Below are 26,923 nucleotides of genomic sequence, written 5' to 3'. Positions count from 1 at the left end.
CCTGCAAAAGCATTGGTTCCAGCCCTGTCAATGTTGTAAATTTGACATCGTGTTTCTGAATGGACGCCTCAGAGCATCCTGGTTAAGTGTATCACAACCCAGGCTGGATCCCAACATGACGCAGACTGGCTTATGGAACAGAGAGAAAAAGAAAAAAAAAAACCTCAAACAATAATCCAAAACTGGAATATATGAAAAAGGATTTATAAAAATTCAATCTGTCTTCAAGTGCTTTACACTTGTTTCATGTAACTACTGTGAAAGCAGCGTGGCACCAATCACTGAAGATAAATGTCGGAAAACACTGAACTTGCACAACGTGTTAACGGTGATACCTGTCATTTGTCCTAGTGAAAAAAATCACTCATATTGACCTTTAAGCTACACAAATTCTCTCCGGCTTGAATTGCTTAATGAAGCAATAAAATCACATGGAGGCTAAAACAAGATTTAGTCACAAAATTGTTAAACACACTATATATTGGGTACAATGAGTAGACTGTGTATTCTCATGTTGCAAGCGTAATGGCAAACAGTGTCTCCAGAAATGAGAAACATCACTAAGGTAGCACCAGGACTCTACAGGGAAATAAAAAGTGTCTTTTTACAATACGCCAACACACATGGGCGATCTACAAACAAGCTGCAAACCAACCACTCAAACACCACAAGGGAAGTTAGGAATTCATGTGCATGTACATTAATATCATTTATTTGAGACAACTTGACAACACATAAAAGATTACATATGGCTACTTGCATTAAATATAATACACATGGTGTTCACATACACTGCATTTCTCATGCCTGTACAACAGAGTTGTGTTTCAAGTGAAAATGGGATGCAGTTTCAATATGCACAGCATTAACAAACCTGCAGCATTTGCCTCAGTAATTATTTTTGGTCACCTTTATTATTATTATCTTATCTTGAATTATTCTCTCATCTCAATGAAGTAACAGTCACCCCCTGGGAGAATGTTTATTATCTGGTATTGAAAGATCAATGCCAGACATGTATATTTCACATAAATAGAATAAAATAAAATAAAATATTCAAGAACATTTAAAGTCCCACTTTTTCTGAATCCTGGAGACTTTGTGTCTTAAGGCCAAAGTTTAAAACCCAGCAGCAAATAGAGTTCTTCACGCTTCACAGTAGCTAGATATCTAACCGGTCTTGTTGGATTATTTTCGTCCTGGCAAAGAGCCTGATCATGAGTTTCCTCCCCTCGTCTTAAAAACTGAAATTAGCCCGAATGGGCATTTGTATAGAGGCTATACACATAACTAAGCCAAAAGTGGGCTATTTCTTTCCTATTTAAATAATTCTACAGCATCATGGCTCAAAGATCTACAGTGGAGAAGCTCCATTTCAGTTCTTTTTTTCTATGAAAATCTATTTACAGAGAATCCGTAGGATCAATAAAGAATATGATAACATGGCATAAATAAAATGAAACATGCAAATACCGCAACCCTAAGTAGTTCTCTCCTGACTCCTCTAATTTTTGGTAACTTTTTTTTCCATGTATTTATTTTTCACATTTCATTGCAACAACTTGTCGAATCCCCTGATATTCGTCTGAGACAGAGTCCGTCAGATGCCGTCAAACCTTGAAAACTTAACAGTCGCAACAATATCATGGGCCTTTTCCATTAGTCAACAGAAAAAAATCAATATTTCGGGGAAAGCAGCGCCGGACACGACACATGGAGGAAGTTTTCCCCTTCATTCCTCCTCAATCTTTCAATTTCAGGAACCCCCTGCCCGTTTTCAAATGTCAGTGGTTCAGTGCAAAATGAAGATCTACGGGTTTGGCTTTTTTTGGGAGGGAGGGGGTGATGTGTCAGTCAGCGAGGAAAATTGGAAGTTTGATTTCTTATTATTTTCATAGATGTTTACAAGATTGAAAGCAACGACGGGTGCTCGCACTCACTTTGGGATTATGTCACAGAAAAACAGCATTTGAATTATTACACAAAGAGCAAGAGACCCCTTGTCTTGTTCAGTCCCATAGAATATTGATTTGATCTACCCATGCCTCAATTACATTTATTTAATGACGTATATACTGACTATATATGTGAAAATCACATGTCATTTCCACATGTAAAAGTTTCTGCTAATTTGAAGAGCAAAATCAAAGAGTTTCCATGCAACAGGCTTTTTTTTTTTCATCTCAACAAATGAGGCGATAACTGGAAAATGTCAAGTCATAAGTTGATTCCAAGGCCTCGGGCTCTTTGACCTCGTAAGAGAGCTGTTTCTTCTTCATGAAGTGTAATAACCCTGAACTTACACCGTCTTAAACACGCAGGTAAAGGTGATGGTTGAAATCTGCAAAGGGTGAAACAGACACCTGTGTTTGAGTACATGGCCGATGGCACAATGTACATTTCATGATTAACTTCAGATGTGTGCTGCCTTTTCTTTTCTTTTTTTTTTCCTTTAACTTCTTTTCTTTTCTTTTCTTTGACCAATTCTTTCAAGGGCTGTCATCCTTCGAGACACAAGGAGCACAGGACCAGCTCCTGCAGAGTTTTACGCAGCTCCTGGCTCCTGTAGGCGTAGATGAGCGGGTCGATGAGCGAGTTGCAGATGATCAAAATGAGAAAAAGGTTAAAGTTTCTGAAGAAACAGTTACAGAAAGGGCTGGTGGGACAGGTGAGGATGAGGATGAGGTGCAGGAAGAAAGGACCCCAGCATATGATGAAGACCCCGAGCAGGATTGTCAGCGTAATGGCTCCTTTCATGCTCGTGGATTGGCGCCGGCTTTTGTGGAAAGCCATGATGCGCCGAGAATGTACGTGCGCCAGGAGGAACATGTGCAGGTAGAGCACGGCGTTGAACACCAGGGTGGTGCAGAAGAAGGTGACCAAGCACACGATCACGGCGTTGTCGGTGTGGTACACGATGAAGAAGATGCTGGAGGTGATGCTGGCCAGCCACACCACCACGATGATGGTCACGGCGCGCTGCGTGGTCATGATGCTGTGATAGCGCAGCGCGTAAAAGATGGTGATGTAGCGATCCGCCGCGATGGTGCACAGGAAGGACAGCGAGGAGACCACGGAGCTGCAGATCATCACGTCGATCACGTTGTCCAGGTGCCTCAGCATGCCCGGTTGCATGTCCATCAAGCCGTGGTCGTTGAGGAGCATGAAGACGGTCTCCACCACGTTGCTGACGCTCACAAGCATGTCGGACACGGCCAGGCAGCAGATAAAGTAGTACATAGGAGAGTGCAGGTTCCGGTTCCTGAAGATGGCCAGGACCACGAAGATGTTCTCCACCAGGCTGATGAGACCCAGCGCCAGGAAGAGCTCCTGCGGGATGCGGATCTGCACGCATCCCTGCGGGTTTCTCTCCCCGGCCGTGGAGTTGGTCTCGTTATCGTAGATGTAGTCGGTCAGAGCGTTGAGGTCGGCGTGGAGGCTGAAGGGGTTGTGCTGGGAGCTGTTGGAAAACTCCATGTCGGACCTCGGTTCGGATCTCAGATGTGTCTTTTGGACTGCTGGGATGTTTTCTCCCGCAGCATCAATCGGAGCAAACATGCAAAAAAAAAAGAAAAAAGAAAGAAAGAAAAGAAAAGTCCGGCTGTTGCTTTCCCTCAAAACCAGTGTTTATTACTCATCTTCGGACGTGGTCTGCTGAAGGAAAAGGGGAAAAGGCAGATTTACGCATCATAGTAGTCCGCGCGGAAGGTGCGTCTCTCCACTTCCCTCCCGTTATGGATTCAACCTGTCAATCACGAAACTCCAAATGAGTCCCCTCTCCATCCCATCCGGATCACATTCACTCGTCCACGGAGAATGTCCACTCGCGGCCGTTACTTCAAAATCATGACGACGGCATTTGGTTCCCGGGAATCTCAGACTGAGAACTCGTTGGAGCCGCTTGACTTTTCAAGCCTTTGCAGGAACTCCGCCTCGCAGACGTCAGCTGCTCCGACAGTTTGGGACGAAAACAATCGGTAGAAGTCGGTCCTTCCGGTCCAAACCTGGCTTTTATTTCTTCCTTCTGATTTGAATTGTTATTATGGGGTTATCCGCCCTCCTATTACCGTCTCATTTTCAGTAATGACCTTTTACGCACGGCGCGTAAAACACCTGCTTCACTTGGAAATTGAATTTCTTTTCATTGAATGATAGATCACTTTGCTATCTGTTGTGTCTAGGTGAGAAAATTTAACACACAGATGAAAATGCATTAGATTTCAGCGTGTGTGTGACGCCATATTTGTAGTCCTCATGAAGTAGAGCACAGTAAATATTTCCAATTCAAATCAGGTGCTTTCCAAATCCAGCATTTTTATTACTGTCAAAACAATTAAATATTCACATGTGAGGTTTATTTGGCTGTTGGTCTTTTTTTTCAACCTCTCTGTCCCTCTCGCTCTTTCTAACCACAAATGGTTGAGGCAGAAAGCCACCCGCATTGAGCAGGGATCTGTCCGAGGCGGTGTCTTGTCCAGTCCCGCTCTACATGGAAAGTGTCATGATAAAAAGTGCTATGATTTAGTGCAGTATAAATAAAAACTCGACTGGTTTAAAGCTTCACATAAAGGGATCTCACCTGCACCACTGGTCAACCAGCTCTTGTTTACTCTTGGAAAACAACTAATCAGCTAACTAATACATTAACCGTCTAAGAACGATGAAAATAGCCAGTCATGTTGATGGTGGAGTTGTGTTTATGAAGGGATCTGGATACAAGAAATCCCTTGATGAAACATGGCAAACAGCCTACATGGAATATTTGTCAGAACTTGTGACACATGCAGTATAATTGTGGTTCTCAGAAGCGGTGGAACAACCCATAAGGCCTTTCTCCGTTCCAGGCTGGTGCTTCAGAAGGAGAACATTGTCGATAACACCCGTTTTATGTAGAGGATAACGAATTACCGCACCCCCTCCTCTAAAAAATACATCAAATTCTTTTTTGCGTTCGTCAGCCGACGGCAGGAATTCAACAACAAACACATTTTAACATAAGATGGGTTAAAATACAGCGAGTAGCCCTGTGTATTTAATGAATTAAATAGGGCAACTGTTCTAAGTTAAAATAATGGTATGACCTTGGCAGAAATAGCCAAGTTGAGCTCCAGACAGCTGTTTGATTCTTGATCATGTATTCTAAGAGTGTAGTGACACCGTGGCAGCAAGAATCTTCAGGGAGAAAAGAGAAAACAGAAGTAGTAGTAGTTTGCAGATTGTTGACAAAATGTTCAATGAATGGCTGAAGTATTCAGGGCCATTTGCAAGTGTGTTTAATGGTTTATCAGGCATAACAATGAGAGAGCAGTGTCATTATTAGCGATAGTATTATATTTATTATACTAAAATGATTATTTTGAGGGGGGGGGGTGTGCTATTCTGGGTCATGAAATGCTAGGCCTCCTTTTTCATACATTTTTATTGAATTTTGTTTAGTTCCTATTATTTACGGGTTAATAAAAATACATCTGAGAGAAGGTTAACTAGTCTGAACTTGTAACTGTGTTGGACTCAAAGGTGTGACCTCACATGACCAGACCTCTGCGCTCTTTATGCCTCAAGGAAACACGTTTGAATCGGTCATTCCAGATAAAAATAACCCACGGCTATTCTGATTTTGTGTAAACAAAAATATCTTGGAGAGCTGACCCACATCAGATACATATAATCCATGAAGAGTGTATTTTCAGTGTTTTTTTTTTGAAAGAGGACCTCGCTTTGGGTCAAATGAATAGCAGTAACAGCGTCGGCGCCTTCGTGTTGCTATCAGACAGTCTCTGACCTCCACGGAGAGCTGATAAGAAAGCCTTTCTATACTGCAGATGGGTCACATGAAGTCTTAGCCTCAGCCATCGCTCCAGGTGAACTAAGAACAATGACATCATTTTACCATCAAGCACAGTCCCCCCGTTGTCTTATCATGTGGCGTATGGACGGCTGCAGTACATGTAGTGCATGAGTCAAACTCACACCCGCAGGCCGGATGCTGTAAATTAATCTGGCCCACCGAATGATTTATGGTTTTTGTAATGTTGGTCGAAAAAGGCAAACAATTTAGACTCTTCAAGATCAAACTATTCAAGATCGCATTACGGTACACGGCGGAAAAACTTCAGGACAACTAAGAAAACAAAAGTTGTTTGTGACAGAAGCCAGAGTGAATCTCTGCATGTCCGATTGCTGTTCCTTAATCATTTTAATATTGCACACACAGGTGAATGGGATTACCTGCCATTACAGTGGATTCCATAACACTGATCATCAGTAGTGGCTATACACACATACTTTGTCTATATTTCTGTTAAAATGATAGGATTGTGCATGTTTGCAAATTTTTCACAAAAAAAAAAAATGTCTGGCAATACACCTCCATGGAAATGCTGTGCCAGAAATCAGAGCCTGGCTTGTGAATGTGAAAAAAAAATAGGAATATTGGACTTGTATGACAGCTATGACTGTGAGGTCTATTCAATGTTCTTCAACGTTGTCCCGGACTGTTTTTCATAATAATCTTGAGCTCATGTAATAGCAAGTGTTTTGTCTTTGGGATGCAATTGGACAACAGATGACAACAGTTACTTCCATCTTGCACACAAGACAAATCCCAGCATCTCTTGTTGGACATGTGTATCACAAAAAAAAAAAACTTCAGTGAAATCAAGGGATAATAGGAAAACACAAGGGACAAACTCGGTCAGAAATAATTGGTCGGTTCACGTCTTACCAGAGGGGTATTTGCTGTGTTGGCATGGCAGTGAACTCTGATGAGGTTATATATCTAATTGGGTGAAAGATCAGTTTGGGTTAAAAACCAATAAGATAGCTGTCAAAGCCGTGCCCTGCATTGAACTCGGACATCAGCAGACTTAGGGGTGGGGGGTTTAGGCCAGTTCCCTGTGCTGTCCCATCGGGTGGCATAAAGCAGAGATAACCTAATCGCGGAAAGTTGGCTAGAACTGGATTCCGACTGGGAGACTGATGAAGTGGGAGGGACGATCCTTAACCGGGTGCAGCCGACACATGATATACACAAGGACCGTAAAACGGCAGAAAAGAAAACGAAAAAAAGAAGTGGCTGTAACGGCTGTGCATAAAAAATATAAATTTAGCAAACATTTTCTTTTTCAAAAAGGTTGAGCATTTATGAGAGCTGTCAAATTTGAAAACACCAAGGTGCGACAGGTCTGACATTTTTGTGTTAAAACGCGTCCTACAACATGGTTGGTATCTAATAATAAAACACATTCTCATTTTTAAACTGTTTTGTGATGATGTATGATCGAATTTCAAGGCAGGAATTTTAGAACACAATTGTTCATTCCAGCATGGTGGGAAATTAACCCATAAAGAAAAATGAAGTTCAATTTCTCTTGCAAAGATTATATTTACAGGTTAAAAATGCTGTAATGATTACACTTAGCAAAGCTGTACTTCTACAGTTCACTCCCGTGGGAATCTCTCAAAGGATGAACAGGAAATATGCATTTCAAGAAAGAAGCCAAAGCATAGGCTTGAATGTGTGATGAAGAATGTTCACTCCACTGTTTCATGAAACAGAACTTTGATTTGTACGTGTTGATATAAAGGCAAAAACTGGTGCAGGGGGGTATGAGTCCATTATGGGATATCAGCAGATGGAGCTCAACACTCTTCTGAATTTGGAGAAAAGGTGCTCATGGATTTAAATATTTCTGTGACCAAAGCGCAGCACAGACTTCGGTATAAGATTTTTTTTTACATTGTGAATAAAAAAAAACAAAAACAACTTCCCACTCCATCTTATTGAATCTATTGACCAAACAAAAAATGTTACTTTTCATCAAGATAATTCAATGTTTTCGTTTATTCATTGGATTGCTCTTTGTCCACAGCGCCTCTCTATCAGTCCCACTCCTCTTCATCTCTGTGAGGGTTGTCCTCTCTCGGCGGCTCTTGAAACCGGATGTTTGCCAACATGTCCCTCATTGCCACCATTAGGCGATTCACCTCCTGGTTCAGCTCCTGTCCAGCTCGGGCCACTTCCATGTCATCATCCGGCCTCGGTCCGGCCTTCGAAGGGAGAGTTACACAGAACCTCGTAACTGTGACAAGCCAGAATTGCCTGTGTCTTTCAGGACAGGATACAGTGTCAGCTGTGTCTTTACTAAACAGGCTTTTTGCAACTGAGACTAAGCTACACTGATTTGAGGTTATCCCCTCTTTCTACATAACTGGTCCAGGATTTACATGAAAAGTGCATGGAGACAGTTAAGGTGATTATTATATTTAATATTTTGACGAGTGGCTGTTATTAAATTCCTCTCTTTCCAGGGTTACTCCTGCAGGGGATATTACTGGCCAGAATTTAAAGAAAAGGAGAATGAAAAATCTAAATACCAAAATAATTCAAGGATTCCTGTTATTTCACATAATATAATTTCCAGAAAATTCTGAACAGTAAAAGAGAACATCTTGCTTCTTAACTGTATTTCCTTTATCCATACTGTATCTCTTCCTCTCCATAAATGGATAACATGATCAGGATAAATGGATGCAACTGTCCTGATGGAAACATGCCTTGGGCACATCTGACCCACAAGATATTGTAATGTTGGTGTGCTTTTGCAAAACGTGTCTCAGAATTTGCCATTTTCCTAACAAAAAAAAAAACTTTAAAAAAGTAATTAAATCTGTGAAATAGAAATATCTAATAAAATGTATGGCCTGGCCCCTTATAGAGATGAACTGAATGCAATATTCCAGCCTGCTCCTTATCTTTAATTTTTTTTTTTTTTTTTCAACACTGGTCTGCATGTACAGTGCAGTCATGGCCAAAAGTTTTGAGAATGACACTTTCACAAAGTCTGTTCCTTCAGGGTTTTAAGTTGTTTGCACGATGTTTCTATGGTTGTGTCATTCTCAAAACTTTTGGCCCTGACTGTAGAACACATGCCAAAAGGAATTGCAGGACATCGGATTTGATCTACTATCTTTCGCTTTCACAGTGGAGTAGCAGAATATTTGTAAGCCAATGTATTAAATGCCATCAATTTGCATAAATAGTGGCAACTGAAATAGCAAAAACCATCCTCAATGCGATGTCAGTGCTCTGAGCTCTCCGGAGCTCCATCATGCCGAGAAGGGTAACATCAAGTCTTTAACAGTTTCAGTTTTTCAAGTTTCAGAAAATCTTCATGGCTGTTCCGCTACAATTTATTCTGCACTTAAAAGGCTTAACTTATTTGTCAAATATGTTTTTTTGCTTTTTTTTTTGTGAGAATTTTCATTGTTGGAAGTCATGCTTGGTGGGAGCGCGCGTGGCCGGGTCGATACGGTCCGTGTTGGACAGGATCCTCCACGCTGTCCCTGTTTGCAAATTGGACCGGCATGGAATCAGTTACACTGAAGAAGTCCAGGCAGTTCCGGTCACAAGCTGATGAATCGAGGCAATCCTTAGACGCCTGTGGACACATTTCAGCGCCTGGAATCTGAATTACTGGAAATTGTGAATGCTACTGTTCCAACTCGTGCAATTCCTTCTCTGCCGGGTTTGACACCTCCTTTGAAACAGCTGCAGTGGCTGTTTGTTGTTAAGCCATGCCACAGACCATGAAGGTAATCTACTAAACAATGGATCTTGCAAAATAAGACATGCCCAGTGAAGATTTTGACAGTTCAGCATTTCATCCCTTTACTTCTATGGTCTTCTGCACATAGTGCATTTGATATTTTCAAAAAATTCTCAGTCTTCCTTGGCAGGCCTGAATGAGGTGTTTCCTGCTCATATTACTGAAAATAAAAATACAAAGCGAAGTGGATATTTTTCTTATTACTTCCTTTATAATTAAAATGTACACAAGCTCAACCTAGAAATAATGTAATCATGTTTTACAAGCTGTTTTACAAGTTCAGTATGGCCAAAATAATGTATGCTTTCTTTTAAGCGTGAATTATTTGTAACTTGGATCTTGTGAGAACAAGTTGAAATCCTCCTCTTGTGCAAAAGGAAGTTTATGGAAAGTCAACTGAAGACGCTGTTTAGACACATATCTGTTTTATCCAAATATGGTCACCACGAGTTACGAAAAATACAAGATGGCATCTGCGAAAATTATGCAATCGTTGATGTTCATTTCCTCAGTCTCCGAGTTGGTTGTGAAAAACCTACTAGTGTAGTTTTAGTGAAAAGAATTGTAGTGAACAGAATCTATAGATGCCCTCCAGACTCTTATTAAATATAGAGCTACAACATATGCCTTTTCAATGTCTACAAGATAATGGAAACTGGGATTTCACGGTTGCTGGTGGTCTTTAGTCAATCATGAGGTGCATTTTTTTTGGGACATTATTGCCACCTATCCATGACATAATGAAAACATCACGAGTGGGTATGTGACGGAGCAGGAAGGATGTGACAGGTGTCAGCAAAAGGCCTCAGGAGACAAGTAGAATGGTCTTGCCCTAATTACTTGTATCTTTATATGAGTCACTGTCAGCTCACCCCAGTGAGGATCTATCATGGAGCTGCCATCACATAACTGCTAGGTCAAAACGTGGACGTGGCAATCTATATAGTAACTCCAGTGTTGCAATGAGAAAACAATAAAGCCTTACAGATATAACTTTTCTTCAGATCATATGTCTATCAGATTAATATGCTGTAATGTATAGAGTACACCATGTGAGGCACTGAAATCTAGCCACACATTCTTCGCCATTTCATCATTACAGATAAACCGCACACTTTACAGTAACACATTGAAGAGGTATTGGGTCAGGCGTCACATCAGAGGAAGAGCAGTTTGGATTCGTCATAATGGATCAATTCAAAAGTTTCGCTGTAAATCACTGAAGCACAAGAATCCCTCTAATAACTTGCTGTAATGAATGCAACTGTGATTATAAGTTAAAAAGATTTAATCAAAAGGACTACAAACTGTTAAAAAGATAACATGAAATACACTCCGTTGATGAATTAAGTATAAAATGTTATGAATGGATTAGTAAATATGGTCAAGGCTTCATACAACTGCAACTGCTTCATGACTGTTGTTATTGTGAACAGTTGGGAAATGGCAAACAACCCTCACTGTAAAAAGGTCATATGCTTTCTTTGATATTTTTCTGTTGACCATCCCTTGGGGTTAGCATGCTAATTAGGAGGAAATGTTTAATCAGTCAAGCTTTTGTTTTCCCAGACCTTAAGTAGTTCAGATATTTTCACCATCCCTGGAGGGTTTGTGCTACTAAATGAAGTATTTTGGTTCACATGAAATGACTACTATTTGGATGATTGTGGAGGACAGTGTAAAACAAGGTGGCCTACGAGTTCATCAGTCTATAATCGCGATGTTAAATCCTTTGCAGCTTTGCCAACAAATCACAGTTGGGATCACGTGAACAATGATTCAGCACAACGAAAACAGATTTTCCACGTGAGCCCGTCATCAGATATCACTGACTTTACATATTTTGCAAAACAGCAGCTATGTCTGTCTCGTTTTTTTTTTCAGACTAACCGTCAGATGGCAGAAATCATAGAAGCGTTCCATTATATAGTGAGAAGACACATCACCACGATCTGCCCTTTTGTCACGGGCGGTTGTATAAAGCCTCCTTTTAAGAGGAAAATGTTTCCCTTGTTTATACGATGGTGAGGCAATCGGTCACAGACCAGTTTACGCAAAAAGCCGACCGAAGCCAAGGGAGGCTGCTAAGTTACTGTCAAATGAATTCAAATGAATCCAGGCAGCGTGGTCAATGTGGTGAAATATTGTGTTGGTCTCTGAAGTCAAAGAGAAGTGAGTATGTTCTGCTAATAATGTCAACAGAGTACCACTCAGTCCTGCGCAGTCATGACAAAAAAGGCAAAGCTGTATCCGTTGATTGGTGATGTCCAACTGCGAGCGTGTGATTACTATGCAAGTGATGTCAGTTGGGGAGCAGAATTGGAATGGGTGCTTTTGGAGATCAGCCTCTTATGCCAAATGACCAAGGTATCTTTTCTCGCCTCCGTGTGAGCTATTATATCAGAGACCAAATTTAAGGGTCTTCTTCTCCTTTCAGCTTTTCCCTTCAGGGGTCGCCACAGCAAATCAACCATCTCCATCTAACCTTATTCTCTGTATCCTCCTCTCTCACACCAACTGCTTTCATACCCGCTCTCACTACATCCAGAAATCTTCTCTTTGGTCTTCCTGCCTGGGTAGCTCTATCCATCTATAAATCTATTCACTATCCCTCTTCTGCACATGACATTGCATTAGTCATTTTTGGCAGATGCTTTTATCCAAAGCGACTTACAGTGGGGATGCTGGATTGAACCCAGGACCTCATACATGCGAAGCATGCGCTCTACCACTGAGCGACATATGACCAAACCATCTCAGTCTGGCTTCTCTGACCTTCTCTCCAAAACATCTAACATGTGCTATTCCTCTGATAGATTCATTCCTGATCCTATCCATCCTGGTCACTCCCAAAGAGAACCATAGCATCTCCTTAGCTCTGCCCCCTGTCTTTTTGTCATTGCTACTGCTTTTAGGCCATGAAAGCGTTGCTAGTCTCACTACTGCCTTGTACACCTTTCCTTTCAACACATATTTAAGTGTAAAAAAAAACACAAAATAGTCATTTTTGCTTGATATGAAACATGAAGCAATTAACATCGCAGTGAATTAGTAACAGTCGCAGCTTAATATTATTTATCACTGTGTATCTATTGATCCACATATGCCATGGTCATTTTTACAGTTTCTTCAAAGTTTCTTTAAAGTTTTCTTTAAGGTGTTTCAATTTGATGCAAGGCCTGTTAAATTTCACAAATTAGTGCTCAGCTCTTCATCACCATTGAAAGGATTTAAGTGCTGCTGAAGGGACAACCCTTCTTATTCCATTGAAACTGTTAATGTGGATGGGCTGAAGAGGTTTGGTTTTCTTTTTAAGCAAAACCAAGAACATGATGGGCTCTGTCTTCACTTGTTACAAGAACTGTTGTTACCTTTATTGTTGACCTATTGGAACCCCGAACTTACCTGAAGGTTGAAGTTTGGCAGCAAAGACCGGAAAAATAGGGATAGTGTACTCTCATTGGAGGCTCCGACATGCTGCCTATATCCACAGAATTGAGAATAAAAGCAAAAGTTAAACTAGTTTTTAAATAAATGCAATGATGTCTCATCTAGTAGGTTGAATTCTACCTCTCTGGTCTGGTATATGAAGTTATGGAGTCCAGAGGAGGCAGAGGGTCAAAGCCCATCACAGGCTGAGTGGTCACTTCCTGGAGGGGTGTCAAACACATGGACAAGAGTCAGCTTTTTTTTCTCAGCGGTGTTTGACCCCTGACCTCATGAAAATTCAAACGTGAGCGGCATTTCATAGTCACCGTAACATGAGTGTAACACCAATATTTTTGGTTTATGCTTCACGGCCTTCACGTGAGGCAAAATGCCTCACTGAGAGTCTTCTGAGAAGGATAGAATTGATCCTTTCAGGTCACAGTGACCTTGACCGCCAAATTCTAATCAGTTGCCCCTGATACCATTAATCGACACAAAATTCGACAATGCAAAACATTATGCTGGTTGCGACGATCATTCATGGTTCAAATGGGAAAAAAACAACAACCCAACCTGAAAACATGGCATTCCTTCAGTGTTTAATATTTCAATCAGACCGAGTGGGGGATTTCTTGGCCAGCTTCAGGCATTCTCAAAAAACAATTCACACCAACAACAACAAAAGGCAAACCAGTGTCAGAGATCTTGCATGTTACTATGACTACATAAAACATTTTTTAGAAAACAATGACGGAACAAATGATTCAATAATAGTCTGCCACAGTCTAACTGATTATTGGGAAATCATGCAGCGGTTTGCCTAGTCACTGCAAAAGAGGCAGTGACGTGAGGATGTGCACAAAGGAATGTCACACCACTGCCCCTTTCCCTTTTTGCATCTCAGAAATGTAAATACAGTCAGAAAAAGCTGATATATCTCAAATCAGATCACACAGTTTAATCTAGTTGTCCTTTGGAAATGGTAATTTGCAAATCTCTAGCCTTACCGTTGCTGATCACAGCAATACAGTTAACTTTTAACAACACTAGAGTTGATCCGATGACCTGTAGCTCACTCTCTCAATCTCATTTGATGCTACAGGCAACTAGAGTTGCTGAAAGTACCAGGAGCTGCTGTAGACACAGTGCATAAACACCATCATCTCAACAAACGGCAGTGTGTAAGAATCCCATGACTAAAGCACTTCAGCTCAACAGGTCCCTGGAGTCCTGCCAAAGCCTCGACCATATGACCACCCTGCATGATGGAGAGGAGGGTATGAACTATGCTTCTGTCCAAAATGTGCTCACAGTAAAATCCCCCAGGAAGCCTTTAACTCTCAGCCCTGTCATCGGGCCAAGGTCAGACTCTTCAATCCACCTTGAATCACTTCTCCCTCCGTTGGTAGTCAGCCAGTTGGTGTTGCGGATTACTCAATTGAACAATTGGTAGATTTGTATAATTGTGTTTCTCACTTACTAGAGGCAGCCTGGATGTAGCTTCCTTGACCTCAGACAGCAGTACATGGCGATGGATGTTCCGTGGAGCACTTTGATATCTCTGCTTTCTCCTACAAAGAGTTTTAATTGTGAACACGGCACAGATTGTAACTACTTCCGTTTAAATGGAGAGTTGCGCCAAGAGTGGTTCTCTTCATTTACTACTATTTACTCTTTATACAATGCAATGTCTTTACGTGACGGTCACTTATAATGAAACGCTTCATTTACAAGCAGAAGAGCTTAAAAATGGGATCTTACTTGTTTTGGCAGTCCTCCACTAGCGGGTCTTTTGAATCTGATCGGTGGAGCACCTCCTTCACACTTTCCTCCAGCCAGAGCATCACAGCTGCCTCCTTCCACAGACTGTACGCCCTCCCCACGTATAGAGCAGTCAGCTCAGCTAAGGCAGGGAGCTGTCTGGAGAGAAAATTAAGACAAAGAAGGTGGATTCATGTATTCAAAAAAAATGTCCACGTTCAAAGTTATACTATTAAAATCCATAATGGCTGCTGTCAGTCGTGGAAATGTAGGAACTTTGATTCACATGTAAGGTTTGAGTCAGTGCCACAAATAATGAGCATATTCTCCTTTCTTGTGCTGTTTTGTTACATATGAGGCTCAACAGTTAGAGCAAAAACACAGGGGTATGTCAGGCTTCATCTCATTGGCAGGTAAAAGTACAATTTTATGCACAGGAAAGACAATAACCAGAGCAGTGTCTTGATGTTTGGATGATGGTCATTTGCTGATGTGCTGTCTATTTGGATCAGTTTAATAAAATGTAATTATTTTGAAAGCTATATGAAATACAATACTACCACACACGGAATTGTAAATCATTGTAATGATTATTATGGTTCTGTATAAATGAAAACAGAAAGTAACTGTTATAAACATTTTTCTTAAATGTTAAAAATACATAAGTATGTTGAAGAGGAAACAATGGAAAAAACAGAGTTGACATTACTCTATTTGACTTCTCGTGCCGAAGAAAGAATGTGACAGGACTGTGGCATCTGGTTGTACGGTGCACAGATCCAAAAGAGGCATCAAGACTGCAGTAGAGAGAAAAGCCAACACATACATACATTTATTTATTGCATTTATAATGTTGTCAGTGCAGAGAAATACATTTAATAATCTCAATATTATATGTCAGGGAGTAGCTTGAGATCAAAATACTACTGTTCTGTTGTGGTGAATTTTTCACAACAGCCTAACCTCCTGGGAACATGATGAGCGCGTTCTGAAGCATCTGGTCAGCTTTATGTTTGTGTTTATCACTTTGCTCAGGATCGCTGTCCTCCTGCTGACTGAGATGGAAGTGGCAGAGTGCAGTGGAGAACGCAAAGTTTGGCAGCTGGGATAAATTCCTGTGCTCCTGAGACAAAAACAGGAATGACAATCAATTTCTGTGAAAGCCTGTCAGGTTATGCTTGAGCCTAATTTCTAACTAAAATGTGCATTTGCAAATATTCAGTCTCACCTCCCAGTCCTCATACAGCTGGAGAAGGGTCTCATACTGTCTGGAGCGCAGCATCAGGAAATCGATGAGCAGCAGCATACACAAGGGATCTGATTCAGGGTCCAAACTAATGGAAGGAAAATAATAAATTATCAGAGAATCCAAAAACAAAGCCCATTTCACACCACTTACTCCAAAGCAAAACAGAAATCAGAAACTCAACTTGTGGAAACATTTAAAGTTCCCAGATTGTTGTGCATATCTTAGACCGATCTAAATCATTACGTCACTATTCAGATTGTATCAGCAACTCAAAGAACCTTGGACTCATCAGTACATGTAGTCAGAATGCATTTGTGTTATACAACACAGAAACCTGTCATTCCTTCAAAAGAACTTGGGAGTATGAGGAGTCTTACCAACATTTGTGATGGAAAACAGAAGAAAAACAGTCACCGGGTGAGTATTCCTTAAAAGTGCATTCAAAATAATCTAATAATATACTCTATATACATGTTCTGCTTCCTCACATCACAACAATGGATTTGAAAGTCAGCATTAAAGATATTATCAAGGTTCAACAAAAAATGCTTTTTTAAGGGCTCAATTCAAGAATTTTTTTAATACAGCTCCTCATTTTCAGAGGTTTACAAGATTGGGTAGCAGAAAAGTAACGGAAAACGTATTTATTAAATCTATTAAGACTGCAAAACATTTAGATTTGGCAGCATTTAGCAAAATCCAGGTTGCAATAGCAGCCATATAGACTTAAGAGTCATCCTACTATATCTATCACAAATCGCACCTTCAGTAAACACCACCAACATAATTATGCATGCACACGTACAACAATTTTCCTTCACCAATCTGATTGCTGGTGTGGGACCCTTCTGATTTGGACCTTCCCGCTCCCCCTCAAGTCCATCTGAAAAATCACTATTCAAACACTTCTGGCTTGGACTGTGTGGAAGACGCTTTTTCAGATTTTATTATCATTCACGTTTCCATTTTGAGACGGACATGATTAAATCAGTGCCGGTCAGAGGGAAATGGCCGTCAGCTGTAATTCCCATGCTACTGCTTCATAAAGGGATGCAGAGCAATGCTGTCACGATGTCAGGAAGCTTATCTTTGAAGCAATGGCCATTAAATGCGATACAGCATATTGAAGCGACTGTAACATAGGACTGAATAGGATGGAACCAATAACAATCACTGGATTCTGAAGAACTTTTACCATATCCTTATACAACACAGTATCCACTTGCCTATTTCACAGTTATTTTAAAAAACTAATCTCATTACAGCTTCACTGATCTTTCAGCTAAATACCTAAATTGTATAATCAGACATTAAAACAAAGCAAAAACATGTTTCTAATTTTCTGAGGTTGCACCAGTGACATTCTTGAAACTGCATACAAATACTTTGCTGATGTTTTGGTTATTTCTTGTCCCCTCTACAACGGCTTTTCCCCATGAATTTGAAAATAATCAATGAATTTACTAAGCATATACAGGTCAGTTTCCTAAGTGTGCAAAAGTATATATCAAGGTCAGGATTATTGAATAGGCTATGCTTTATTGATGGAGACCTGGGCCACAATTTATCCATGGGTCATCTGTAAGAATATTCAGTTTCAATGAAATTGTAAAAGTTATACATAGCTTGATGGGCTGGATTTAGGCAGCAAACAAATGTTCCATTGTTTTACTGCATATAAAACCACTTTTGATGTGTCTGTGACTGAGTTTGAAAAACGCCACCTATAAAACAGTGCACAGATCAGCATCACAGTCTGCAAAAGACTCAAATCTAACTACCTTTGGAAAACAATGTTAGGAATGGATGCTTTATACCTGCATTCACTTTACTGAACTATACTCACTCTCCACTGATAATAAGCCTAATATTCATGTTCTATTCAAATGCACTGACATAAACAAGGGTCAAACACCATGAAATAGACTGATTTCCTACGTTCCCTCATTTTCAAGGTTATATGAATTAATGGCAAACAGCTGATAGTTGAGTTATAAACAAGGGTCATTTCTTTAACAGACATTGTAAACATAAACAGACAATGACATCCTGCACATGTTTTTTTACTCCGATATATCAGAGGAACATGCCCCATGTGTATGTTTCATTGCATGCTGTTTTGTACCTCAGAATCAGTTTGCAGTACTCCAAAGCTGTCCGTGGGCATCCTCTCTTCTCCAGAAACATCATGTGCTTATAAAGGGCCAGATAAAACGCCCTGCAAAAAGATTATTGTATTACTGAATAGCTTCAAATCAATCTTCAAACCCCAATTGAAATTGCAAATGACAGGCTACAACCAATATCTCAAAAAAAGCACAAAAAGATCTTTATAGAGACAAAGTGAAAGAATGAAAGCCAACCTGTTTTCTTGTCTGAGATAGTCGAGTCTGCAGATACCCGATGTGAGGCTGAATAAAGGATGAAAAGCACACTCGAAGCTGTACAAGGCCCTCTCTAGCGAAAAAAGAAAAAGAAAAAATTAGATAAAAAAAACACACAAAAAAACTTAAACATCTAAAACCAAATGCACATCAGCAGCTGGTATACAGAGGAAAGCATGGCAATGTTGCTATTGCCATATTTAAATATGCCTGTCTTATGTCTGAGTTCAACTGATGGCATTAAGTTACTGAGAGCATATGCCAAATGCCTGCGGTTGAATTTGAACTTGTCTCCAATGGATACAGAGCAGGGGGTGTGTGATGCTACAGGAGTTTGCTTCTTGGGTCTGTCCCAGGCTCCTTTAAGGAAGTGTAAAGGAAGATACAAATAAGGACTTTTTTCTTCTTCTAACAAAAATGTTTTAATTGTGGGACAGACTCACACAAACCGCATCCTTCTTGGAGAAAAAGGAGGTGACGAATCAATATTAACAAGTGCACAGTGCATGCCTGCTCTTCTTTGTCATGATGAAAAACAGCCTCATGCTCATAAAGGCGACTAATGTCTGAGGGAGGGCTGTGTTATTTTACAGTCAGAATGGGGTGCCAGTAAAAAGCAGAAAACTGGAACAGAGGGAGCTTGTGTTTCAGGCTGGCCATGGTGACAAACGTACGTTCCATAGCTCTCTTCTTGAACCTGAACCTCTTGGCATTCAGCTGCTACCACAACCTTGACAGCAGAAGGCATCGGCTTCACATATACAGTAACTTTAAAACACTCCATTTGAAAAGATACCATAAATTCACATGTTTAAGTTGTGGCCACCAGGGGGAGCGGTAATCTAAAGTGAATAAATTTAGTATTTATGGCTCAGTGACTTGAGTTACTTTAAGTGATCACACATTCACAGAGACCTTACCAATGAGGTCTCGGGCCATCTCCTGATCCTCCTGTATGCGGCAGACATCAGACAGCTGCAGCAAAGAATCAATGTGGTAGGGGTTCAGCTGCAGCAGAGCCTGGGAGGGGGGCATGGGGGTGCAAGATGTGGTCAAAGGGCCATAGTTCAGAGTGAGAAAATGATTCAAACGGAATTAAATTGCACTCATACAGCGAATCTGACACTAATTAAGCATCAGGTTGACTGAATAGCTATTAAAATCTGATTATGCGGCTGTTTTATCTCTGTAATTGATTTAGAGATTATTATGGGGCCCTATGACATCCGCAATGCAGGGGACACATACAGAGCTGTGAAATAAAATGTGGAATATAATGGAATGTGTTTCAATGACGGAACAATTCATTTAGCCCCATTTTTCTTCCAGTGAGCGGAAAACTATGGACAACGGACACAAACATTTTTTTCTGCCTTATTACAGGACGGGCTGCAACATTAGCAGCTGTCAAAATGTTTAATCGGCTCCTCTTCTTCACGCAGACAGTTGTATCAACAGAACTTTTGATGGACATTTAAGGATTGATTGAAATTCCAATAAAGAATTAGAATTATCAAGAATTAGAGAAAAAAGTGATTCTATTTTAATCGAAATTGTGTGTTTCAAATTGGAATGTAATAAGATTTAACTACATAATAAATTTGATTAAAAAAAGGGTTTTGAATGAAAAGAAAGGGATCTCAAAATTAACATTTTGAGCTTTTGAATTCATCCCACAGAGCCTATATGTGAGGCAATAAGCTACTGTCTCTTTTGGTAAATTACCTTTAAGAGAAACAGTGGGCTTTATGAAGAATGAGCCTTATTCCTGTATGACTACTCAGAGAAATTATTTCTTGACTAAACCCATTTCTAGAATGTAGGCGGTAATGTTTCTCAATTTCACTTATTTTAATCTTTACCTCAACACTTTTTTTCTGTCATCATGAGCAGGCTGGCAAAGCTTCTACTAGCCTGGCAAAGCTTCTACTACGTAGGTAGCCGACATTTAGCTTTTACTATTTGCTAACTGCTGTCAAAATGAATGCTAAGTACTTTTGCAGTTTAAGCTAATGGCCATAACGTTTCATGACAAGTTACATATTTGGTTCACATTGGCTGAACTCTTTTCCAATTTATTCTAATAATGTTCTTTTAAAGAATATTTGGGTTTGCTTTTGTTTTTTTCGGTGATGAAGTGATGCAGACTACTGTTTGTGCAACGCCTGGTATTTTCTGAAGGAATATGTCTCTTAGCTTCCTTATTAACCAATTACTAGTGTTGATATCATTTTACATGATGATGCCTATTTCTGGGTGATGTACATCCATGTTTGACCCATATTTTTTAAACATCCAATTATTTCATTCGACAGCTTGTTTTCCATATAACACTAAAATTTAATATCTACATTCTAGTTTGTATGTCCAGTAGATACACTATATTATGTTGTGCAGCAGTGTCATTGAGATCCTGATGGTAACATGGATACGGGACGCCTGTGTTCTGTTTTATTTTTCTTTTCCGAAGGAAAAAAAAAGAATAAATATATATGTGTGTGTGTGTGTGTGTGTGTGTGTGTGTGTGTGTGTGTGTGTGTGTGTGTGTGTGTGTGTGTGTGTGTGTGTGTGTGTGTGTGTGTGTGCAGCTCACTGGCCGATGATGCAATGTAGAGTCAGGAGTATCAGGAGTTAGGACTATGTTTCAAGAAAGGATTGTAAAAATCCTTTATGGATGTTTATGGTAAGTAATAATGTACATATAGTTTACTCAAAGCTCTTATTCCATTGTGTAATTGGAATACAGTTATAACGAATAAAGAAGTTTTTATACTGTAGTGTGCTCCATAACTGGTGATTCAGTAAACCTCACCATTATGCTTATTCAATAGTTGAAGGAGTTCCAACACATACCAGTGTCTCGATAACAAGCCTCAAAAAATGTACCTGACTAGATTGGAAGCTTCTAATAAATCAGCCCTTTGTGCAGTTTCCCACAATCCAAATATATTTGGTTGCATGTCTTAGCTACAAAACAGCCAAAATTTAGTAATTTACCACAATGTTGTTTGGATCCATGGATTCGACAGCATCGAGGAACTTGAACTGTACTTGTTGGTAGTCTCTACTGTGCTCAAAGGAGAAGTATTGTATCCCATCCTTTGACTGAAGTAGCGTCATAGAGATCCCTGAAGAGAAAAAAAAAGAGAACAGAAGAGCAAAAATGGCTTGAGGAAGAATCACATTGTACAAATAATGGCACATCATTTAATACAATAAGTAATAAATCTAAAATCTTAAAAGAGCGATTAACTATGACTGTTAATAAAGAAAATCTATCACTTTAATGGCAACTCCAGACAACATTTATGGGAAAATTCAAATCCAACCATGGGATGAACAACTGACAGAAAGATTACACACTGCATCAATGGCGACTTTCAGTCTGCACACAATGGGGCTTTATGATGACGTCAGAATCACAAAAGCTACATTCAGCCTAAATTAGGTTGGCTAAATCTAAGAATATCTTTTGCCACTAATTTAGTTGAAGGATAAATAAATTGCTGCTTGTTCAGTGAGGAAGTGTCTAACAGTGTTGGGGGCTTGTCATTTTTGATTATGTGTTGAAAAACTAACATAAATATATTCACAAGACCAAATTGGCTAGAGTATAGTTATTTGCTCAAACTAATTGAGTTTGCTTATTTGTGAAAATTCATTTTTCCTACTATTTTGTGGAACAGCTTGTAATATCAATAATTGCAACCTGACCAATTCACTGACTGACCAATGGGAGAGCTGGAATTAAAAGATGTGACCAAGTTGCCAGATATGAAGATTTTCATTCAACTAATCATAGTGCAGAAAATGTGCGGTAAGGTACAAACTGGTACAAGCAATTAAGAAGATTGCAATTAAGTTTCCTCTCCACATTGAAAGCAGAGACAATACTTGTCTCGCAACTCAACAGCAGTAGTTTATGAGCTGCACCATGAATCTTATAGGCTTGATGAAAATACATGATTTATTTTAGTTGAAAGAAGTAATCTAGTCAAAGAGCGAATTTACCTTAGTATATAAGTATGGGTAACTATACATAAGTATTCACATATTCCTTTCTATGAGGAAATCAATCTGAGGGAACTTTTATAAATATCTAATCACTGTGCAATCATTGTTCAGTACACATTAGGGAATTCATTTTAGAGAATTGTGTATTGGATTTATAATGGAATAATAATGATTGCAACAGTACATACAAATACCAGTGTCAGTCATCTTTCCTATCAGAAAGAACAAACCGATCCCTTCAAAGAAAACGATGGCAGCAGTATTCAGGAGAAGCCTACCTGGGCGGCTGAAGCGAGGCCAGCTTTCTTTGGGACTGGTCATCCATGTGGTGCGGTGAAATTGTCTATTTCTTTGCCGTGGTCTGTAGATGGTAGACAAAATAATCAAAAAGCTGTATTTTATGTAGAGAGAAGTCTGAATAAAATTAAATTAGATTTTTTTTCTTCTTTTATACCTTTGATCACCCAAAACAGCTCGAGCGCCAAAATATCTCTTCAGTTCTGTCTCTGGGTTGAGATTCCTGATTAGTGGCAACACAGAAAATAACATTAAGTTCTGGGAGTCCAAATGCCATTAAAGACCAGTTGAGGACATTAATTGAAATGGACTGACATGTGAAATGAAGCAGGCTGATTGTTGTTTTTTTTTATTTCCAATGATGTTTCATCATGTCAATGCTTGTGTCATATAAAACTGATGTATACAACCAGGAATTTAAAAGGAAGAAATGCAACAAAAACAAGGATTGATATAAATAAACATATAAAAAGTAAAATAAAAAATTGTGTTGCATATGGTTGAAAATAAATTTAAATGATTGTTGGGATCGTTGGGACATAAGCCAACACACTTTTATAGTGTGTCTTCGCAATCATGAACAAAAATATGACTAGGATCTTAAGGGCCCTCTGAGAGCTATTTTAAAGTGGAGCTCTATTTCATGATTTTTTTTTGACGACTGTTTAATTGTAAACATGTTTGTATCACAGAGTTGACCAAGGATTGTGCCTCCAAAATGTTTATTCCTATGGGAGTCAAGCACCACCCATTGGTGGCAATCAAGAATTGCAAAACTATGAGGTTGCCACAAAACAAAAATATTACTGAAATAATATGTATGCAGAGTTGTAATTTTGGCTGCAGGGAACTGTACCACAATAAATCAGTTTTTGGACCTACTTGATACAGAAAGTGCACATAAATGAACAACGGTGGAAATTGTAACAGCCGTGGTCTTACACCAGGTATCAAGACAGTTTCAAAGCAATGAAACTGTGGACTACCATTGGGACTATTGGATTATCTTATCTGAAAATGATAATGTGTTTAACGTGTTTATAAAAGAGATTTAGCTCTACGTACCTGTGTTCCACATGTAGAACAGATCTTCTGTCTGAGCCTCCGCACTCCTCATTGTGCAAACTCAGACCATTAGAGTTCTCCAGGTTCTCCAACAACAAATCAATGTTATCTTCAGGTGCAGCCTCCTGGCACCAGACACAATAAAACAGTATATACAGTTTCCAGATAATGTTAACCACTTTAGACTAAGAAGTATTTGTCAAAACGTTTACCTGTCCATTTTCTCCTGATGTTTTTATCTTCTTCTTTTTCTTCTTCTTCTTCAGTCCAGAGGGGGACGATAAAATTTAAGGAGGTGAATATATGGGATGGGGAGACACTGTAACCTTTTTAAGCACTTAACTTTACCTTTCCAGATGATGCCTCCTGCATCTGACCGCTCATCTCAGCATCTTTGGCAACCCTGTTTGCCAGATTACTTGTTTTAGCTTTAGTTCCACCCGACTTTTCCGAGTCTTCATCAGGCGACGCTTTGGATGCATCCTTGTCAGGGTCGCTTATCTTGTCAAATTTGTAAAAACAAAACAAAAACAAACAAACATGAATGGGGTGGTGTAAGCGGGAGAGTAACATTATGACTCTTCTTGTGCTTCTTATTATGTGTTAGAAATGTTAAACGTATGCAACATTGCACATCACAATTATATTGCGAGGACTCTTACAGCAGTTTTACATAATAACATGTTACAATTATAGTTCGTTACGCTTTTTTGTGGACATAGCAACGCAATAGTCTGGTTATTGGATGTTTTTTCTGTACTTCTCATGCCAAGTTTCAAACTCCAGCATTTTCTCCATGTTATTTGTTGGGTGTTTTAATTCCGTCCTGTTAATAATGTTGACATGACAGACACCGGCAAGCTAGCCCGTGTTAGCATCGTTGGTACACTTACTAGCCTCACTGCGAAAGTCACACGCAGATGTTTGGGTTTTCTAACGTCTCCTTACCAATTCATAAATGTTACTGAAGTTGTTGCGATCTTTAGTTTTCTTCGCCTTTCGATTACTCCTGTTAGACGGCGGGCTAACACTAGCCAGCTGCTCCACAGCCAGCTCATCGGGGCTGTCAGCCAAAGTTAGCTCCCCGATATCCAAGGCCTCCTGGCCCCGCTGCTTCCCCTTGAGCCTTCGCAAAGCCCGGCTGGACATTGTCCGCTGCTCATATGGAAAAACACACTTCTATGTTTGCGACGTAAACAGGTTTGATTAGCTGTCCGAAGTGCGGCGTGTTGGGTTGTATTCCATTGGTACCTTTTTCTTCTTCGAAATGTTTGTCCACTTGTGGGAATTCTTCTGCTCTCTACTGGACAGATGGAAAAATACACCAGAAAACCGGTATTTGGGGAGAATTCAACATGACCGTGAACGAGTCAGGGTTAGCCAAAGGGCAAATGTAAAACAACATTAATGTTCACTTTATCATGCATTATCATGCATTTCTGTGAATTTCACAGAAATGCATGATAATTAAGCTCAAAAAAGCGAGGCAAACTCAAGTGAAAGTGACACAATGGAGGCAATGAATGCAAATAAGAATAAGAATAAGAATAAGAACAACTTTATTAATCCCGAAGGAAATTGCAGTGCCAGAGTTACAGAAAATATAACAGTAATAAATAATAAAAGAAAGGCAGAATTAGAAATAAAAATAAACTATAAACTATACAGTGTTTCAGTGAAACTATAAAGTGTCTTAGTAAGCAGTGATAAAACTATAAGTGTCTTAGTAACAAGTGAGGTAAGGAGTGCACAATAGTATGATAGAAGGGAACATTATAGTGTAGCAGTTATGAGATGAGATGAAATATTGCACAGTGTAGCTGTTATGAGATGAAATATTGCACAGAATATTGTATATTGAATATTGCACACAATATTGCACAAATAAAGGACTATGTGATTTCACAATCAGTCCAATAAGTTATGATCAATGCTGAATGATAATCAGTAGACATAAATCAAATTCAATTTTCTATTAATGCCTGAAACATTTGCATAGTGACAAAAGTGAAACCTATGTCATATTCATGTTTCCTAACAAAGTCAGAGAGGCCAGGCTGAGAAGGTTTGGACATGTACAGAGAAGGGACGGTGATGATTTGGGTAGAAAGATACTGAGGGAGGAATTATGGATGTAACAAAAAAGGAGATGACCCCGGGTGGCCTGAGAGAAAAGGGCACATAGATGACGTTTAGATGGTGAGATAATTCCCTGTGGAAACCTCGGGTGGAGTCCACAGACAAAAAGACAAGAAGAAGAATCTTAATGTGCAGGCAGATTGGAAGATCCCGGTATCTAAGTGCACTTGGGTACTTACATAGTGCGCTCACAGATGTGAGGAGGCTTCTGGGTTAAAAGGTTAAACATCAAATATAAGAAGGCCAGTTGCCTTGACAAGACTCAACAATGACAGATCATGACCTGGATGACTGCGAACTTTCACAGACAATGTCTCATATGCCTCTTCATGCCTTTGACACAGTTTCTGATGAATATATTTTCTTCTCTCCTGTGTCACTTGTAGTTGACTTATGTGACAAAGTTCCCATTACCTGAATCATAGTGATGATCTTGTATAAACATAATTTGTCTAAAGTCTGAACGGATCTCATACAAATGTGACGATCTGCTCTCCAAATAAACAGGCGTGGGCGGCTCATGCACCATGTAGTGGCAGTATTCATTTATACAGAACTGCCCGTATGAGGGATTGTAAAAGATTTAAACATTCATTGTTAGCTCAGAGCTCCAATCAGATTTCCTTTTCGAACATGATCAGAGCTTTCAATTGTACAATCATTGCAGGAATTTAACTTAGTGGCCATCTATTTTTCGCAGTGGAATACTGGGAGTACAATAGTGTAATAGTGTCTTACAAATGTTAACCTCACAGTTAAAGAAATGAGGAAGTGTCCATCTTGGTTTTACACGGACTACAACCGCCTAACAGATCAAGTGTGACCAGAAAAAACAAAATCAACTTCAAGAGTGAAAAGAATGCACAGATAGCCTTGTACAAAATGGGCTTCAGAATCAATACATACATTATTTTATTCTAGTTAATCCCAGACCCAAGGAAAAAAAAATTGCTGTTGTGAAATTTAGGGTGTTTCCA

At 39.6% G+C, this 26,923-nt stretch overlaps 2 protein-coding genes across 3 annotated transcripts; both read right to left on the bottom strand.

Annotated features, from left to right (window-relative positions):
- Positions 1-467: 467 nt before the first annotated feature.
- mc1r (melanocortin 1 receptor) lies at positions 468-3,863 on the bottom strand. The gene has a single exon (XM_086175263.1). The coding sequence runs from the start codon at positions 3,556-3,558 to the stop codon at positions 2,500-2,502; it is 1,059 nt and encodes a 352-aa protein (XP_086031389.1). The 5' UTR covers positions 3,559-3,863; the 3' UTR covers positions 468-2,499.
- A 2,317-nt stretch (positions 3,864-6,180) lies between these two features.
- tcf25 (TCF25 ribosome quality control complex subunit) lies at positions 6,181-25,070 on the bottom strand. 2 transcript variants are annotated; one of them, XM_086175257.1, is made up of 18 exons: positions 24,756-25,070; positions 24,156-24,308; positions 24,020-24,067; positions 23,808-23,932; positions 22,900-22,965; positions 22,724-22,806; positions 21,429-21,559; positions 19,352-19,451; positions 18,411-18,504; positions 18,173-18,265; positions 16,027-16,132; positions 15,762-15,921; positions 15,508-15,595; positions 14,799-14,957; positions 14,518-14,608; positions 13,179-13,258; positions 13,014-13,089; positions 6,181-8,049 (listed from the first exon to the last, which is right to left on the bottom strand). In XM_086175257.1, exons 1-18 carry the CDS (start codon positions 24,954-24,956, stop codon positions 7,882-7,884), a joined length of 2,022 nt encoding a protein of 673 aa, XP_086031383.1. In that variant the 5' UTR covers positions 24,957-25,070; the 3' UTR covers positions 6,181-7,881. The 2 variants fall into 2 exon arrangements, with proteins under 2 accessions (XP_086031383.1, XP_086031384.1); XM_086175258.1 differs by having other exon boundaries at positions 24,020-24,064.
- Between the last annotated feature and the right edge of the window lie 1,853 nt (positions 25,071-26,923).

The sequence above is a fragment of the Fistularia commersonii genome, chromosome 27 (assembly GCF_037954325.1).
Source record: "Fistularia commersonii isolate RoL2024-O1a breed Wild chromosome 27, RoL_Fcom_v1.0, whole genome shotgun sequence".
Classification (NCBI taxonomy): domain Eukaryota; kingdom Metazoa; phylum Chordata; class Actinopteri; order Syngnathiformes; family Fistulariidae; genus Fistularia; species Fistularia commersonii.
This window is presented reverse-complemented; position numbering and strand designations above follow the sequence as displayed.

Bases quoted from the DNA above. Each gene is read 5' to 3' on its own strand.
- mc1r (XM_086175263.1), bottom strand. From the start codon at position 3,558: ATGTTTGCTCCGATTGATGCTGCGGGAGAAAACATCCCAGCAGTCCAA.
- tcf25 (XM_086175257.1), bottom strand. From the start codon at position 24,956: ATGTCCAGCCGGGCTTTGCGAAGGCTCAAGGGGAAGCAGCGGGGCCAG. The intron at 24,309-24,755 runs GTAAGGAGACGT...AAATTTGACAAG, and splicing joins TCAGTAACATTTATGAATTG to ATAAGCGACCCTGACAAGGA. The intron at 22,966-23,807 runs GTACGTAGAGCT...GCCACTAATCAG, and splicing joins GTTCTACATGTGGAACACAG to GAATCTCAACCCAGAGACAG.